The sequence below is a fragment of the Melanerpes formicivorus genome, unplaced genomic scaffold (genome assembly GCF_026170545.1).
Source record: "Melanerpes formicivorus ecotype bairdi unplaced genomic scaffold, bMelFor1.0.p_v2 SCAF_7, whole genome shotgun sequence".
NCBI lineage: Eukaryota > Metazoa > Chordata > Aves > Piciformes > Picidae > Melanerpes > Melanerpes formicivorus.
In genome coordinates, this window is record NW_027142359.1 from 22,447,818 (window position 1) to 22,466,633 (window position 18,816).

Below are 18,816 nucleotides of genomic sequence, written 5' to 3' on the forward strand. Positions count from 1 at the left end.
CCAGTGTCTATGGTTGCTATCAATGCTTACCCAAAGCAAGCTCAGGGTGTTCCCACATCAGTCATTGGCATGCAGTGTAATGAAGCCTTTGCAGGAATGCAAGTCCCTTACCTCGGTCTTGAAATGCCAAGTAAACCCATCACCAGTGAAACAGAAAATCAAGCCACTGCCTTCAAAGAAAGGAAAAGGAAAGCTCTGAGCATTTTGTTAATTGGCTTTTTTCCTTTTCTTTTTCAACTCCCGCAGAGGTGGGAAGCAGGAAGGGAAAAAAAATATGAAGAGAGCAGAGATCTCAGAATACTGTCTGCATGTACTGTTTGTGTGATGGCACAATGTGTTTATGCAGTGCTAGATAGAGAAAAGAAGTGAGACTCTGGGAAAAGAGATTCTCTGCTCAGTCTGGCATTGTGGCAATGCTGGAAATTAGAAACTAGGTAATGGGATTTTTCTGTCTGGATCAGCCCCTGGCTGTCTTCAATATGTTCGGGAAATCACTTTACATCTCTGCTTCCATTTCCTTGGCTGTCAAATGAACATAATGATAACTACCTCCTCTGAGTGCTTGTGCTTCATTAGAGCAATAAAACATTTTGGAGGAAGGAGTCATAGCTGTGTGATTTACGAATCCAGCACAGTCAGGCTGAACTGTATGTAAACAGCTAAAGGAATTGCAGGAGGAGGGAAAGGTTCTCTGAAGCTGAGTGGATGCCCATCAGGCACATTGCCTGTATGCCGGATCATCAGAGAAGGTGAAGCAGAGCCTTCCAGCCCCGTCTGAACAGGAGAGCAGCTAAAACCAAAGTATTTCTGTTTCTTACCTGCCACATGCCACCTCACTGTGGTGAGTCCCTCAAGCGTTCGGTGCCGTAGCCTGCTGTTTGTCTGAAAGAGGTTCTGCTTGTTCCGTTTTTCTGTGTGGATGTTTTACTGAGGTGCTCTTTTTCCCATGTACTACTCGTGGCATGATTTTATGCTTGAACACAATAAAATAAAACAAATTGGGGAGATAAGATACTGAGATAAACAGATGAGCGATGTTTATAAACCATAAAAGTCTGCTGAATTTGATAACCATCGGTTCTAGCCGATGTATCCCATGGTGCTAAAGAAAGGAGAGATCAGCATTGCAGAAGCTTTTACAGAAAATTTATGAGCTCCCTTTGTTCAGGAGCAATCCATGAAGATTGAAGCACAGCTAGCACTCTGCACTTATGAAAGGGTTTACAGAGAAGTCCCTCCTTGAAGTCACAAACTGTTTCAGGGAATTATATGGGGAAATATGGAAATAGGCTTTTAAATTGTTATTTTTCTCTCCTGTTTATCAGTGTATACCCAGAAGAAAATGCTGTAATAGACTATCAAACTCCTCTGAGTAAGGCAGTTGAGTAGACAACAACAGTGAAGCACAGTCCCTGCCAAAGTCATTATGTGTACCTGCTCAAGTTTGTATTTTATGGGATAAGTGGATTAGCATGGACTGGTTTGCTAATAGGAGTTCCTCCTCTCTCAGCCTGTTAAGACAGACTTCCACTGTATTTAAGTGCTGCTTTCCAGTTAAGATGAGGTGGTAGCATAAAAGTACCAGCATGTGTAAGTCTCGTCTCTTTCATCCAGCACAGGAGCCAGGTTCTGTGTCACAACATACTCCCTTGCACCCCAAAGCTTACACCATTTGTAGTTTGATCCCTGTTTCAGCTTTTCTTCACTGTCACTGTTGCTAAGACAGTTGTTGCTAAGCTGTTTGTGTGCTGGAGAGCGTGCCAGGCACATGGACCACCCTTCACCCCAGGGCACGGCCATGGATAGCTGCTGTAGCGGTGAAGGAGGAAGCTTATTCCCCACACAGGTCAGATGGCCCACTCATGGCCTACTCCTAGCTACACATTAAAATCTGAGTAAAGGAGCATCATAGAATCACAGAATGTTAGGGGTTGGAAGGGATGTCTAGAGATCATCTGGTCCAACCCCCTCCCAAAGCAGGATACCTAGGGCAGGAACACAGGAACATGTCCATGTTTTGAATGTCTCCAGAGGAGGAGACTCCACAGCCTCTCTGGGCAGCCTGCTCCAGGGCTCTGTCACCCTCATAGTAAAGAAGTGTCTATGCACATTGAGGTGGAACTTCTTATGTTCCAGCTTATACCCATTGTTTCTTGTCCTGTCACTGGGCACTACTGAAAAGAGCCTTGCACCTTCATCCTGCCACTCACCCTTATTTATAGGCATTAATAAGATCCCCTCTCAGTCTTCTCCAGACTAAATTGCACCAGGTCTCTCAGTCGTTCTTCATATGAGAGATGTTCAAGTCCATTAACCATCCTTGTAGCTCTCCATAGGACTCTCTCCAGTACATCCCTGTTTCTTGAATTGGGGAACCTCAAGCTGAACACAGGATTCCAGGTGTGGTCTCACCAGACCAGAGTAGAAGGGGAGGATAACCTCTTTAGACCTGCTAGACATGCTCTTCTTAATGCGCCCCAGGACACGTATAGGTAAGAATGGTTGGTGGGAGATGTTCCTAAGCATGAAGAAAAGAGTGTGAATTGTCAGTCAATGGAAGGAGGTGGAGAGAAGTTAAAGGAAGCAGTTGACTTGTTCTCCCCTGCTCATCATACAGGTTTTGATGTGTTAAGATTAGTTTCTGGTGATTATGTGCATGTTAAATTCTGCCTCATCTAGATAGCAAATACAAGATGAAACAGAGAAAGAACGCTGCTCTCGGGCAGCTTAATAAACCTTTGAAAAAGGAGCATGGAGAGCTGCAGGCTGCTGGGTGTGAGGTTGTTACCAAGGAGCAGCAGGCTCAGTCTGGCGAGGGGCAGCTGTGGAACAGTGCTCAGCACAGGCATTGGGTCACGGCACTGCTTTTTACCCCATTTGCTCTCTCTGTGAGAGCTACGTACTCGGATCACTACCTTTGTGCTGTCTTTTGCCTCTGTCTCCTGGATTACAGAGAGAAGTGTGATTTTCATTCCCATATGAGCAAATCTTATGGTGAAAGGGAAAAGGGGGATGCTGCTTCAGGCAGCATGAGGCCCTTGGTGTGTCTCTGGGGGGAGGTCAGTGGAGGCAGTCCCTAGCAAAACTTGTTTAAACAGAAGGGGCTCCCTTGCACGTGGGAGAACTGCTGGCAGCAATAGGATAATGACTCTGCAATTTTTGCCTTTCTGCATTTTTCTCTATTTACACAAAAAAAATCTCTCTTGCATCTCCTGTTCCTTCAGACAGCAGGGTTCTTACTCAAGAATTCATAGAACCATAGAATTATAGAATTATTTTGGTTCAAAAATACCTTTGATATCATTGAGTCAACAATTCTGCTTGTTACACAGTGGGGACAGAGTAATGCCATCAAAGGTCCCCAGAGAGAGGCAGCATCACTCATAGCTGGGTACAGAGTGCTCTGTGTGTGTGTGTATATATATATATATATATACACACACACACACAGAGTGATTGCCCATTGGAATGGGCTGCCTGGGGAGGTGGTGGAGTCACCATCACTGGAGGTTTTCTGGAGGAGACTTGATGGGGTGCTTGGTGCCATGGTTTAGTTGTTTAGGTGGGTTGGATTGGTTGATGGGATGGACATGATGATCTTGAAGGTCTCTTCCAACCTGGTTTATTCTATGTAACTTCTAAAAGGAGGAAATGAGGCAGAGACTCCCCATGTTCTGTTGAAGGGAACAGAAGTGTTCTTTGTGTGCTGTGTTTGAAGTTGAAACTATGTTTACCGAGAACCAAGCTGCCTGGCACTCGACCTGTCGGTGCAGTTTTTGACTGGCTTTGCCTGTGGTTTCTGTTTCCCTGCTGTGGCTAGAGGCCAGACTGCAGCATCCCCACCTTTGCCTAGCAGCAGGCTGAGGCCAGGATTCAGGAGGGCAGCAGTCACAAGCTGTAATTTAGACATTAATACCCTTTCAGCCATAAACCCATTACTCGCATCCCCCTGAGGGAATTGTCCAGTCCTGTCATAGGAACACTCCTCTGCTCTCATCTCACTTCTAACAGTTCTATTGCTAAGGTATTGTTTTGGTGAATCATACAAAGCAAAGTGTGTTTTCTTCCTCCCTGTTCTCTTACTCATGATGGTGATGATGATTTTTTTCTTGCTACTTTTATTAAAACATCTCTACTTCCCTCTTGTTTTCCTTTAAATATCTGAATACTTAACAGAAAGATTTGTTTCTCTGTGAACTGTATTGGTAAGTGTTTGATGTGGCTTGCTTGAGTAGGGAAGGGGAGGCAACAGGGAGCACTGTATTCAGCAGCAGCTTTCCAGCACTTCCTTGGTTTCCTGTTTGCAAGGAGAGCTTTCAGACAGCCCTTCCAGTGTTCCTCTGATCTTCACGTGTATGTTTTCCAAATCTCTTCTATAGGTGCCAACAAAAAAGCTGAAGAAATATGAGAGAGAGTATCAGACAATGCGAGAGAGTCAGCTGCAGCAGGAAGATCCTATGGACAGATACAAGGTAAGGGAGATGCTCTGTGGAAACCTGTTTGATGGGCTGAATGCCATGGGGAGTGCCCTGGTCCTAGTGGCCGAACTGAGGTGCGTGTACTGTGCTCACCTCGCTGGGATGTGCTGGTACAGACCCTAGGGAAGTGAAGTGGCAGGTGCAACTCATCCCCTTTCTCGAACAAGCACTTTGAACACTTGGACTCAGTGGTTTTTTTCCTAGGAATATTTCAGTCAGGATTTGTAACTCTGAAGATATCCAGGAGTAGTCACATATAATATTTTTCTTCTTTCAGTTTATATGTTTGTAGGTAACTCTCCTGCTGTTGTGCTTTTACGGGAGATCTTCATGAGACGCAGAAACAAAGGGTGATTCTCAGCTACAGACACAAAAAGGAGAGAACACACATTGCTCTAGCACAAGCTGTGTGCAGTGGCATCCACAGAGACTTTGGGAAGATGAACTCTTCCTTGACTGATTCTCATTACTCATCTCTGTTTATACCAAGCTTCAGTGATTTTTTTTTGTTGTTGTTTTTTTGTTAATGTCATGCCTAGTACAGTGGGGCCCGGAGCTCTCCTGGGGTCTCAAGGTACTGCTGCAATAGAGTTAATAGTGTTAAATGTCCTGCTTTAAAGCAGCACAGAAATAAAGGTTCAGTTCTTGATATGATAGTTTGATAGTTCACCAAGCAAAGACTAGTTCTTTAACTTTGGATCAGCATTGCTTCTCTCTCCAATGTATTTGCCTTTATTGTCACTGCACTATTCTGTTGCCATGAGTTTGTCTGAGGCCCTGCCTCTAGGCATCTACTTCACATAGTGTTCAGGAGGCATTTATTGCTTATCCTGTTCTGAAAAACCCAGTTTTCCTTAGGTGAAGCTGCCCATTGCCCAGGTCAGCTGGGAAGTGACATTGCTTACATATACCTGTACTGTTTTCTTGTTGTTCTTCATTGTGCCTTAGTATGTTAAGTGGTGTTGCAGGTGGTGTGAAGTCTTCCAGGATTGTGGAGGCATAAGTAATCACACAGAGTGCAACAGGTTTATGTGGTCTGTGAGGGAAGTGCCCCACATTCATAAAGTCACAGTGTGAAAATCTGCAGTGGCACACTATGCCACAATTCACAAATGTGGCAAGAGAGAGGGTTACAGGTGCAAAGAAATTAAAACTGACTTTGTTAACAAAAAGTATTTACCTGTGAAAATTTTGTAGTTCTTTTGATGTCAAAGTGTGTAGATTTTAGTGATTGTGAGAACTGGGGCTCCTGTAGCAGCTGAGAGCCAATAGTGGGTATGGCCTATTTGGCAAAACCACAGTTCACTGATTAACTTCTGCCTAAGTATTTTTCCAGTGGTTACAGTTCTGTGGAATTAAAATAATACTTAGAAAACAAATCAGACTTCTTTAAAACTGTGGGGAAGCATAGTAACTAGTTCATCATGGGCGATGGACGGTGAAGAACATTATCTCCAAGCTGCAAATGAGGATAGAGAAGGCACCTCTTTGGCCACTGCGTATGTAAGTCACTGTCACAGCCTGAGGTTTTGGATTGCACTTTGGAAACTCATTGTGTGATTTTATTTTTTAATGAAGCCAGATTGGGTCTGATCCTCTTAGCAATGCTGTGGTTAGAGACAGGCCCTGTAACTGGTTAGTTCCACATTAAGTTCCAAGTTGGGGTGCATTCTTCAGCTGATGAGTGTCATGGAGAAAGGCTTCTGAGTTCTCTCTGTTCTTCATCTTGCTTGATTGATTTTATTCATGTGTCAAGCTGAGGCTGGTAGAATTGACATTTAAAGAGTGTTTTCAAATGGCAGCAAGAGACTCAAGCTGTGTGGTCCTCACGTGGAGAAAGTGGGGAGCCAACTTTGCTTGCCCCTTAAGTGATGGCTCTGCAGCCCTTGTGTTCAGAAATGCATTTCATTTTGGCAGCTCCAGTGCTGGACTTTGCCCAGCCAGGCTTAGTTTGGGACAGGACCGAGTCCATGCTGCCAAAGAGCCAGGATTGCCTGTAAGCATGGCATTGCTGTTAGCTTCCTCTGGCTTCCTATGCTCCGTGTGTGGGCTGTGCCCTGAAGGCCTCCCTCGTTGCAGTTCTTAGTGTCTATTCCCAGAACAAAATGAGGTTTTGGGTTGCTGCCCAGGAATAGGATGCTTCTTGGATGGGATCTCTGGAATGGAGCTCCCTGTAGAATATTCCTCTCATAGGTCAAGAAGGAAACAGGCTTTCAGTCTGCTGATAGTTTTCAGTTATAGTTGTTAGATTTTGTTGTTCGCAGCTTGCTACTGCTTCTATTGCCAGCAGAGATTTGTCAGGACCACAGAGATACAGCAATGAAGGATGTCTTGAGTAAGACTCCTACCTGTGGCCTGGTCCTCAGTGGAAACAGCTCAATGAAGTGTTGGGAGCATAGGAGCTGGACCATGCAGGCACTGGCATGGGAACAGCCCCACAAATGGCACATGGCTGTCCTCTCCTCTTGGTCCATCCCTGCTGCACTGCAGAGGGAACTCATGGGAGCAAGCACAGCTCTCACATGTGGATCTGACTTCCACTCAGGCATCCAGGAGAGCCCAGGACCCAGCCCCCGCAGGGTGAGGGCACACCACACTTCTTCCTTTCCTCCCTGATATTTTGTTCCTACAGGTGTTCCCAATCATGGGGATGTGAGGCTGAGCAGACTCCAGCAGCTGGGTATCCTGGGCAGGGTGCTCCCTCAATTCCATCCAGCCCAAACACTCCTTAAACTCCCACAAAGGGCTGGTTTAGCAACATCCAGGCTGCCGTTAACCTGTCGTGTTTTCTTGACAGGTTAAGTTCATGTGCTGCAATGAGCTGTGTAAAGTGCCCGAGGAGGTTCTGCCCAGCTCCTGTTCTGCTTGTTGATTGTGATCTGACTTGCCAAAAAAACAGTATTGAAGTGCCATTATTTTTGGTGTTTTTTCCCTTCTGTATTTACAAGTAGTCTTTAGGAAAAGTGTATTTATTTTTTTTTATGGGCACCTTTTCACTTTATTTTCCATTGTTTATAACAAATTGTCATGTTTTCCTCAGGTAGATTTTTTAAAAGCACAAAGTAAATGTGGTTTAAGTTGCTGTTTGTCACCAACTTTTATGACTTTTGGTTGAAACAAATTGCCTGTAGAAACCACGAGGAAAAGCAAGTTGCATGTGCAGAAAAAGCAGCAATATAGTTCAGATGGTTGGGGGTTTTTTAGTGCTTTTTTCTATTATGTTTGGGTTTTCTCTGTGTTTGAGAACACCTCATGTAACAGGGTTTTGGTTGACTTGATGAGAAATTGCCGGAGTCGAGTCTGGGACTCCTTGATGTAAAACAAAGAGGATATAAACACACAAAGAAGGGCTGGAGTTTTGCAAGCAGACCCTGCTTATGCACACAGTTCTGCTCTGAGGGCAGAAATGCCTTTTCCTCTGTGGTCCTTGTTGTGCAACAGAGAAGTCTGAATAAATGTGTTGTTTGGATATAACAGGTTTTGTGTGTTTGAAGTGGAAGCAAAAATTAAGACACTGGTCATTTTATTCAGAGCCATGGTAACTATCATGAGGGAAAACTTCAGCCAACTCATGATGTGGATTGCTGTTTGTGGGTTTTGAAAAGAAGTGTGCTGGGGCACTTGTGGGAATGCTTCTTCAGAGTCAACAAAGAGAAACCACAGACCACCTCCAGGAGCCTCTGTGTTGCCTCCCATGAGAGGTTTTCCTGGAGAGTTTGCTGTGAAAGCCTTTTGGCTTTGTACATGGAGGTTCACGGGGTTTTCCACCACAATCAAGAGCCCTTTTCGATGGGCTCATGAAGACTTCAGTTTGCTGACATCCAGAGAAGTGAATTTTAATCAGTGTTTTCATTCCCCTGTTGAGGCTCTCTTCATACCCAAAGATCTGGGGTTTGGGCGTTTGCTCATCAGAAAATGTGACACTGAGTTGCTTAACAAGGTTTGTGACTCGTTACCACCCTGCTTGAGTAGCAGCACAGAGAGGATGCATCACCAACACTAAGCCTGTCAGGAGTTGCTCCTCGGTGCTGGCTGGAAGTGAGCAGAGGGTGGAGTTCAGCCTTTTAGCTTTCCTGAGCCGAGGCTGGCCTCCTGCTTCCAAATTTGCTGCCTTCTTTCCATCCAGTGTGCAAGGGAAGCTGGAACATACTGTCTTTCAAACTCAGAGCAAAAAATTCATTGAAGAATCAGCAGCGTTTGGGTTTTGGGGGTTTTGTTTGGTTGGTTGGTTTTACTTTTAATTTTTCATCTTTTCTGCTTTTGTTGGTATTTTTTTAAATCGTTTTATATCCTGTTTTCACTGTCTTTACACCAATGATTGAAAGCAGTATTTGGTCTGTGACTGTACAGGAGGTAAGTTGATTTGCGTTTGTATGTCGCAGTGGTGTTTGTCCCTTTTGGAAATGCAGTATCCTCCTTTTAAAAGCTAGCCAGCATTCACCAGCTGCCTTTGGTTGCCAGAAGGACTATTCAGGGAAAGAGGAGTCTCTTCTTTTACTGAAGGTAGTCATTGAGCAGTGCCGAAGAGAAGGAAATCGCTGCCATAGCCAGTAGATTGTAGGTGGTGTGCAGAGAGAAGGCAGGAAGTTGTCTGTTTACACCCAGGGACACCCAGCAGGTCTGACAGGTTGGCTCATGCCAGGTTACAAAGTGCTGCCTGTGATGTGAGCCCTGCTGTAAGGAACCAGCTCCATCTGTTGAACTTCTGCCGTCACAAGTGGTGTTTGATAAAGCCCTGTAAATATTTCAGAGTTGTATAGCTGGCTGCTTATGAAAAGCTGTTTTCTGTTTATGTCTTTGCTGTGCAAGGTTAGGTTTTATTTAGGCTTGAGCAGATTAAGAGTTTCCTCCTGAGGAAGGAGGCAGCTTTTCACTGCTAGATCTGGGGGGAGGAGCTGGAAAAGACAAGCCATCTAATCACCCATACTGCCATGTGTGGAGGATGAGTAAAGGTGGCTCTGTGGGAGACTTTTCAGCTGGGAGTTAGAAGTATGGTGAACGAGCTAAAAGCCTCTCTTTAGCTATTGACTGGATACCCAAGGTAAGAGATCTTTAACTTACTAGCAATGTGCCATGCCAGTTCCAGTTTAAGAGGAGGATAGTGCATTTCCAGCCACCTAGCTTGCTTACCCACTTGTCTGCGAATGCAAAGCAGGAACTTCCAACTTCACGTTGTGCAGCTTGCTTTGTGGACACTGAAGCTTTTGGCAAAAGCATAGCACAAATGTTTAAGCAAACCTCTTTCTCAGTTGTTCTCTGGAAGTTTTAAGAATTTGCTGATTTCTTCCTCTAAGCAACATCCCTATGAGAAGGTATTGGAGCTGCAGCTCCTGGCAGCAATACCATCCTGATCTGGTCCCAGCTTTTAGGTGACAAACCTCTAACAAATGCTCAGTGTCTCTAAAAATCATGATTTCTGAGTTGGTGTGAGGAAAATACAGGTGTAAAACCACGTTGAAGTCTATTGTTATTATGACTATCATTAGGATTCTTGGCTGCAATTTGGTTTTACACTTTACATATTATCCTTACAGAAGAATTTTACTGGTAAGAATTCTTTGTCCCAAACAGAATACAGTGCAATGAAAATGAAAAAGGTCCCCGAGGTTAAGCATCTGTTAGCAGTGGTTATTTTAACTGTGTAAACCCAGAAGTATTTTACTTACAGTTTCTGTAACAAAGCAAGTTATTTAAAGTGTGATCTTCTGGAAAGGAAACAAACTTACTTTCCTGTTCAGGGCAGTGCAGCCTGGTTGCACAATAGGGTCACATTAAGGAGAGAGTGTTTGCAGAGGTTCTGCTTCCTGCCACAGAGGAAACTCCCATACAGACGAAACCTGTTCTAGCGTCATCTTAGGAGCTGTGGTTGTCCTTTTTTGTTTAAGATAAGTATGCAAAAATCTTTTTTTGCAAGAGAAATGTAAATTAAATTGCAGTTTCATGGTGGTGAGCTTGGAAAGAAAAAAATACCTGAGTGTAGCTGGTGAGCAGGGGGAAGTGATGACCAGTGACTAATGTGCTTATGAAAAGAGATCGCATTTCATAGGAAAGCATTCACTGGACCATTCTTGGAAACATTTTGCTGTCTTAAGTGCTGATATATATTAATTTTTATTGCTTTGGTTTGTTGTTTTGTTGTTTGGAGTTTGTTTGTTTTTTTCCCCCTGGAGAACATAACTTACCTTTCAAGTGAGCCCAGGTCCTTTTTGAAATCTCAGCATGTAGTAGGTTATTGTTCCTCCGCCTAGGCATTTCTGTATGAACTTGGTGTTTTTCCTTCAGTTTCCATAGTGCACAGATTCCCTCTGCAGTCTCTGCTGGAATGAAAGATACACAGACAATGTGTGACTCAAAGCCAGCACTTTTTTTTTCTCTCTTAAATTGTGTTTGAGGAGGGCACCTCTATTCTGTCCCACCTGGCTGTGTTCATCTGAAAATAAAGATGTGTGTTTGATGTGGACTTCTGGAAGTCCACTGACCCACAGACATATTTGGAGTATGATTCTGTTTCTTAGCCCTGGAAGAGCAGTTACTGAAATTGATTTTTAAAAGCCATGAATTACCACTGTTCATCCTTCTCTTGTGTACTTAACATTCTCTAGTTAGTGTTCTGTGTAGCCATTTGTGCCTGTGCAGAGTGCACTGCATCAAGGACCAGGGCCTGCAGGCTCTAAGTTCAGCGTTTTGTGCTGCCATGCCTAGTCCACCTAACAGGTTCTGGGCCTGTTGCTGAGGGAGTGAGGTCCTCTCTCCATCTGGCGCTTTTACTCAGCAGATATCCTGTAAAACATGCACTGTTGTAACTGCTGCAAGGAACAGAGCAAGTACACAAACAGCAATGCAGATGATAGGAGCTGTAGGGAGCACCTTGATAAATGCTGCTTTTTACTGGTCCTGCAGAAGCTGGGGACAACAGCATCTACTGAAAGGAGTGTTTGTATGGAGTGTAAAATGGAGCAGGACAGCTTTCTACTTTTGATTAGAAACATTATGAGTATCTCTTACACAGTCCTTGTTCACTGCTGCTGGGTGGGATTTTATCTGCCTCATTTCTTTTGATGATAAGCAAGCAGAAACCAAGTGCTCCTGTGGAGGGGCCTGGGTTTACTTCTGATAGAGAAAGCCTACAATCAGGGTGTCACTTCTGTAACACAAACATCACCCCAGGCATATAAGTGGAAGAGCTGCATTTGCACTGCTGGCTTCATTCACTGCTGTTTCCCAGAGCAGCAGTCCTGTCTTGATGTGCACTCTTGCCTTCTCCATGGCTTATACCCACAGTATACTCACTTACTGCTCTTCAATATTGATAAGGATTAACTTCCTTTTCTGCCTGTTCCTTTCTTTCTACAGAGGGAGAACCGCAGGCTCCAAGAAGCAAGCATGAGGCTGGAGCAGGAGAACGATGACCTGGCCCATGAGCTTGTAACAAGCAAAATTGCCTTACGGAATGACCTGGACCAGGTAATGAGAACAGAGATGGGTCCCAGTCAGGCTCTGCTGATTTGGATCCATGTGATTCTCAAAAACTGGGCTGTCTTTGTGAGCCCTGCTGGGTGGAGGGCTGGAGCACCTCTTCTATGGGGACAGGCTGTGAGAGTTGGGGCTGTTCAGGCTGGAGAAGAGAAGGCTTATAGCAGCCTTCCAGTACCTGAAGGGGGCCTATAAGAAAGCTGGGGGGGAGATGTTTTACAAGGTCTAAGGTGGAAGAGGGCAGATGGAAGAAATTCTTACAGTAAGGGTGGTGAGACACTGCAACAGATTGCCAGGGAGGTTGGGGCCCCCTCCCTGGAGGTGTTCAAGGCTAGGCCTTGAGCAGCCTCGTCTAGTGGAAGGTGTCCCTGCCCATGGCAGGGGTTAGGAATTAGATGATCTTTAAGGTCCCTTCCAACTCAAATCATTCTATGAAAAAATAGTTTAGGTGGGTCCTCAGAAGGCAGGAAAAGGCAACATTAGAAACTGAATCTGCAGTACTGCTAACATATATATAGCAGTATGTTTGTGCTAGCACAGAGAACATCTGATTTACACAGTTCTAATTCCAGGCTGAAGACAAGGCAGATGTTTTGAACAAGGAACTTCTCCTGACCAAGCAGAAGCTAGTGGAGACTGAAGAGGAGAAACGGAAGCAGGAAGAGGAAACTGCTCAGGTAAGGTGTTTTCCAACTGCTCCCATTTAGCAAGGAAGTGCAAGAACAGGGATCTGCAGAAAGGCATGAATATGTTGCAACTGCAGAAAGGATTTTGTCTTTGAAATGTGCAATTGACAGTGCCAGTGTAAATATTTCTTTTTAAAAGTACGTTTTTCAGTGTTTTCTTTTGCTTTTGAGCTCTGAACGTTCACTTTTTTTGTACCTTTCTTCTTCCTAGTATTTTAATAACCATTTTTATTGGTGGTGAGCAATCATAACTAAGGAGACATGATCAGACTTCTTAGAATTACCTAAACCAGGAAGTGAAGTTGTTGCCTTATCAGAGGCTGTTCTGGGTTCAGCTGCTGATTCACTGAAACAAGGCTGTGAATGCTCCTTTCTGAAGCTAGAACCAGCAGCAGAGCAGAGTTGAGGGTCAGGAGAATTTTTTGCTGACTAGCCTTGGCCTTGTATTCCTTCAGCCTTGGCTTTCCAGTCTTATGTGTCTAAATTGCTGAATCCTGACACACACCAAGGTATATTTTAAAGGTGGAAGCCTGATGTTTTTGCCACTTCAGAGCAGTGACTACAACAATCAAATGCTCATTCTTTGTCTCTCTAAAATGGAGGATGCCAAGTTCTCTGCTCTAAACTAAGCAACAGAGACCTTTCTCCTACTGAAAGAGCTCTCAAAATGTAATGGTTCTGAGCAGGGAAGGAATGACTTAGCTGTATTTTAATGCAGTGCCACAAACCAAAATAGACTTTTTTTTTTCTTCTGTTACTGAGATGAGAGCGATAGTGCTGAGAGATTCTTCTTCCTGTTCCACTCCAAACAAAGAAATCATCTGTTTGCCCAAACCTCCTGTCTGACAGCATACAGAAAAACAAGGAGGAGGTCAGTGTTTTGTGTTCTGTGGAGCAGGATGTACCACCGTTGAACACAGAGGAAAAGGATGACTCCAGAGGAGGACTCTCCAGGCAGGGATATACACTGTGTCACAGCACAGACTTCTTGGTTACAACTTAATATAATCAGTATTTGTACACTGAGTAAATCAGACATGTGTCTGAAGAACTGGAGGTTGGTAAGAAGAGGCTGTAAGACTGTTGTAAACACAGCAGGGCTTGGAGAGAACAATCTGATGACACATTTTGAGAGTTTCTCTGTGTACTAACTCCCCTCCTTCAATTCCTAGCTGAAGGAAGTCTTCAGGAAGCAGCTTGAGAAGGCAGAATCCGAGATCAAGAAAACCACAGCCATTATTGCAGAGTACAAACAGGTACTGTTCTGCAGACACATTCTCATGTTTCTTCTTTCAGCCTTTTTCTGAGAGCTGAGTTTTCCAAGTTGCAGATCTCATCCTTTCAGGAACACACATTTCAGGTCTTAGAGAGCAAGCACTGGCATTTGTTGTGAATCTTCTTGTGGTTTTCCTAATAGTCTCCTGATGTAGTGAAATCAGAAATAACCTGTCTTTCAGCTAATTTTAGTACTGTGGGCTTGATGCTGAGAGGCCTGGAGCATCTCTGTGAGGACGAAAGGCTGAGAGATCTGGGGCTGTTTAGCCTAGAGAAGAGCAGCCTGAGGGCATCTAATCAATGATGTTCAGTAGCTAAAGGGTGGGAGGCAAGAGGATAGGGCCAGACTCTTTTCAGTGGTACCCAGTAACAGGACAAAGGGCAACAGTCACAAACTGGGACCCTGGAGATCTAAACAGGAGGAAAAAATTCCTTGCTGTGAGTGCTGGAGCCCTGGAGCAGGCTGCCCAAAGAGTTTGTGGAGTCATCTTCTCTGGAAAGATTCCAAACCCACCTGGACATTGTGATCCTGGGAACTCTGCTGTGGGTGACCCTGATTTAACAGGGAGGTTGGACTGGATGATCTCCAGAGGTCCTTTCTGAGATGCTGAGATTCTGTGAATGCTTCTTTATTCTGGGGCATAATGCAGCAAAACCATAAACCAGTTCATCCATAAAATGTTCTGGTCTCCATGTTCAGGTTCTGCACTGAATATGCCATTTTTCAGTCTCCTTGCCAGCAGCAGTGACTTTGTTAAGGGGGAATGCATACACCTGAGTGAGGCAGAAATGCAGAAATGTTGGCTCTGACAAAACATTTTTTTAAAAGCACAGTCTGTATTTGAGTACAGTAAACTTTAGCTAAGAGACTGCTTTCTCTGCTCCAGATTTGTTCCCAGCTGAGTACCAGGCTGGAAAAACAACAAGTGGCCAGTAAAGATGAGCTGGAAGTCTTGAAGGTGAGGAAGATGCCTCTGCATGTGGGTTGTTTCTAATGCAAGTACTGATAAATGCCAGGGATACAGAACATGAATGGAAGTTTAATGTAACCGCAGTGGTGTCCATCCAGCTGCACTGGCAGCCCCACCGGCATTTTCCATCAGATGTAAACAGTGAAAGGGTTTATTTCCTTTCACAGCTCTTAATCTTCCATCAGACAAGATGAAACTCTCAAACTGAAGTGCACGTAGAGTTTGGCTTTTCTTTTTCCTGTTGAAATATATACTTTAGCAGAAAACAGAGAGAGACAGTATTTGCTTGGATGTTTTATTTAAATGGCATCTGTAGAATATGTTGCTTCTCCAGCATGCACAGTGGAGGAGTCAGAACTGGCTGAATTGGACAATGTCTTTATTTGGGTTCTGTAAGTCAAGCAGAGTTGTTCTAAGGAATGGGTACAGCTTGGGCCATCCCCAGAATAAATTCAAAGCATAAACTTCATAGCAGTTCTTCTCCCTTCTCTAAGATTCCAAACCAGGGACATCTGCACAAGAAGTAAATGTCCCCTGGTGAGATAATAATTGCATCCCTCTGCTTTGTGAGTACTGAGTAGGCAGAATTGTTTTCCCTCTGCCATAGCTTCTAGTTGTTTCTTTGCTACTCAAGCTGAACATGGCTTGTTGCTTTTAAGTGACTTTTAGTGTTATTGGTAAAATAATTCTAATTCTCGGATTGATGTTCCTGTAATCTGCTGAAAGAGCTCAGTATTCTGTTTTAGTTTGGGTGAGCCAGGCCATCTGTGTTCCATCTTCAGCTGTGAGTGACTGGTTCACTCCTCCAGGCAGCATAAGAACTTCACTGTTGTGTGGGCAAAAAAAGGGCCATACGCTATGATGCTAAACAAGCATCAACAGCTCAGCACTGGCCCTTGCAGGGTGCACAGGCTGCTGGCTTGTTTCTGAAGACATGGAGAAGCTACCTGGCATTCTGCAAAATACCACAATCTGTATTAACTTGGTCAAGTGCTTTTGTTGAAGACAGAACGTCCCTGGAGTGCCATTTACCCTTCTGAATTGCGCTAGTATAAATACTGCAAAATATTGCAAAGCTTTGGTAACAAGAGGGTGTGAGTAATTCTAATCTCAGAGCAAAGCCTCTGGTTTTAGAGCATGCTCACTAGATTTTAGGAATTTTCCTAGTGGTTAATATACCCTGAGAACTGATCAGGAATTTCTCAACTTTGACGTTATATATGAAAACTGCAGTACTAGATGGTTTGAGATTACTGACCTTTAAAAGGCAGTTTAACCTAAGAACGGATCTTCCAGGCAGCACAGCAACTCCTCTAAAATGGATTAAAACTGAGCTTTCTGGGTGTTTCAGGGCAAAGTGATGGCTTGCAAACACTGCAGTGAGATTTTCAGCAAGGAGGGGGCACTGAAGCTGCCTGCTGTAAGCACGGAGAATAAAGGCATCGAAAGGGATGATGAGAAAGATGCACTGAAGAAGCAGCTGAGAGAGATGGAGCTGGAACTTGCACAGACCAAACTGCAGCTTGTGGAAGCCAAGTGCAAAATTCAGGTAGGTGGAAAGCAAGTTCAGCAGGGCAGTCTCCTAAACCTCATGCTTAGTAAAAAATAATTCTGAATCTTACAAAAAAATGGGTGCAGAAGGGAGAACATAGACATGCTAGTGTATGCCTGTGGACTTCCAGAACACTTTTCTGTCTTAAAAAGAAAGAAAATCAAATGAAAGGAGAGAGGTTTTTAGTTGTATACCTAAGTATCTTCTGCTGATGCTGCAATTTCAATCTGTCTTCTGTCCCCAGTGCCTGGGAGGTTGCAAGGAGAAGTGCTGGATTGCAGGGACTGAGTTTGAGGGTGCTTTTAACTGTTTTGTGATCACTTCTGACTGTTCTGCTTTCTTAGGAGCTGGAGCACCAGAGAGGAGCCCTTATGAATGAAATCCAAGCTGCCAAAAACTCTTGGTTTAGCAAAACCCTGAACTCTATCAAAACGGCCACAAGCACGCAGCCACCGCAGCAGCCTCAGCCGGCCCTGCCACCCAGAGAGGGCAGCACATAGTGCCTGCCAGAGCCGCCACAAGAGCACAAAGAACAACACAACTCCAACCCTGGAGGCTTCTCCCAGTGGTCTGTCCTCCTGAAAAGGACAAAAGGCAGGAGGAGTGCAGGCTTGAAGTGAAATTTTTTGGTGTATTTCATTCATTCTGATGTGACCCTTTTCAAAGGGGAGAAAAAACACAAACGTAATTGCTGGTTTATGTTGAATTCTTACTTCCCAAACTGCCTTGCTGAAAGCCACGTTCTGATACGTTCATACTTTTACACTTTATTTTATATGACTAGATGTTAAATAAATACTTCAAAACTAGGTCTTTAATACATGACTAATTATTCAGAATTATTTTTATCTTGCATAGAAGGTTTCTTTCTTCTTCTGGAGGAAGAGGGAGGATGGCAGCTGTACAGTGCTGAAGCATAACCTCTGGGTAGAAAGCACAGTGTAATACGTACGTGGGTGTGTGTGTGCGGGTGTCTAGGATCACTTATGTCCTGGGACCATCTCAGAAGTTTATCTCAGCCACTGCGTCCTGCAGAGAAGCACTTTTTGTAAAGCTTAGGCCACAGCAAAGGTAGTTTTGTGCTCTCTGGGCACAATTGTTTATGAGCTTCCCTGATCCTTTCTTCGTTTTGATGGTGGGTTTTTTTCCCTCAGAAACGCAAGTTAGTGCAGTTCTTTCATAGCACTGTTGTTTAAAGGCTGCTTACAGCTGAACTGGAATTTAACATAAAGTGACCTAGTTCCCTTTTATTATTTTGTGTTTGTACTAAGCATTCCTTCCACTGGGATAAAGGGAAAACTGCTCAACAATTATTTGATGTTTTTTGCTGAGAAGCAGAATGGAGACCTTGCATAGTTCTGACCTTTTGTTAAACCCTCTGCTGTAATGGGGAGGTTTGGTGAATAAAAGCAATGAAAAGCTTTCCCTGGGTCTGTATTCAAATTCTGAATTTGACACAGAAATGAGGCATCAAATAAAACCCCACCCAAAAGGATTGTGCTGCAGTGATGAATAAAACATCACAGGAGCAAGGTCTGTTTGCCAGAAGTATTTGGTTAAGGAGTGCTACATTGGTTTTATAAACCCAACCATTTCCCAGTGAAACACAAACCATAGACTTGCCCATGGGATAGACTTCTCTGATGATTCCCAAACCTGTATGGTTGTTTTGTATCTCTTTAAGGTAAGAAAATTCAAAAGCATTTGTTTTGACTGGACATAAAAGTGTTTATAGAAATACTTATTTCATGGAAAATTAAACTATTGCTTGAACTGATGGACTATTTTTTTAATTATACCTGTCCTGTCTAAAGGTGGTCTTGCAGGTAAATGTCATTGCTGGACTAAAGGTTGTGTAATAATTGTTCCATTGACAGAATTGTTCCAGGGATGTGAGTTCTGTTTTGATCCGTTTTTTTGTTTGTTGTTGTGTTTTTTTTGTTTGTTGGTTTTATTTTAATTCTAAGGAATGCCATATCTTGTCAGTTTTGTACAATAAAATCTAATGATACCTATCCTCTGTTTTATTGTCAAGCATAATTGAGAATTCTTTTAAACAGGGTGGCGCAAATTTAATGTTATCTATGCCAAAGGAATGGTTCTGAGAGGCAAGTTGGGTGTTTGGAGTAGAGATCAAAGTATAATCACTGTCCTGACACAACAGTGTTCTATCTTATAAGAGTAAGGGTTAAAAAATGTTAATTTAAAATGTACCTGCAAGAACAGTGACTGTCTGGAAATAGTAATACAGTGAGGACAAAAAGGAGAGCGGGGGAAAGCAGAAGGCATTTCTTTTGCAAATACTAAGAAAGATTCTTTTCTCCCTGGTCACTTTCTTGCCTAAATGTTTCCATTCTCTTGATGGGCTAAACCTAACCTTC

General features: G+C 43.7%; 1 protein-coding gene across 9 annotated transcripts in view; it reads left to right on the top strand.

Annotated features, from left to right (window-relative positions):
• RABGAP1L (RAB GTPase activating protein 1 like) overlaps positions 1-18,452 on the top strand; it is a 310,408-nt gene extending 291,956 nt beyond the window's left edge. For 7 of the 9 annotated variants that reach the window (XM_068141360.1, XM_068141358.1, XM_068141359.1 and 4 more), the window contains 7 exons: positions 4,380-4,472; positions 11,832-11,942; positions 12,524-12,628; positions 13,810-13,893; positions 14,800-14,871; positions 16,235-16,432; positions 16,780-18,452. In XM_068141360.1, coding sequence (XP_067997461.1) covers positions 4,380-4,472; positions 11,832-11,942; positions 12,524-12,628; positions 13,810-13,893; positions 14,800-14,871; positions 16,235-16,432; positions 16,780-16,935 — 819 coding nt within the window. In that variant the 3' untranslated portion in view covers positions 16,936-18,452. Of the gene's footprint in view, positions 1-4,379; positions 4,473-4,755; positions 8,492-8,569; positions 8,832-11,831; positions 11,943-12,523; positions 12,629-13,809; positions 13,894-14,799; positions 14,872-16,234; positions 16,433-16,779 lie in introns of those variants that run through there. The other 2 variants (XM_068141366.1, XM_068141361.1) reach the window with 2 other exon arrangements.
• The last annotated feature ends 364 nt before the right edge of the window (positions 18,453-18,816 follow it).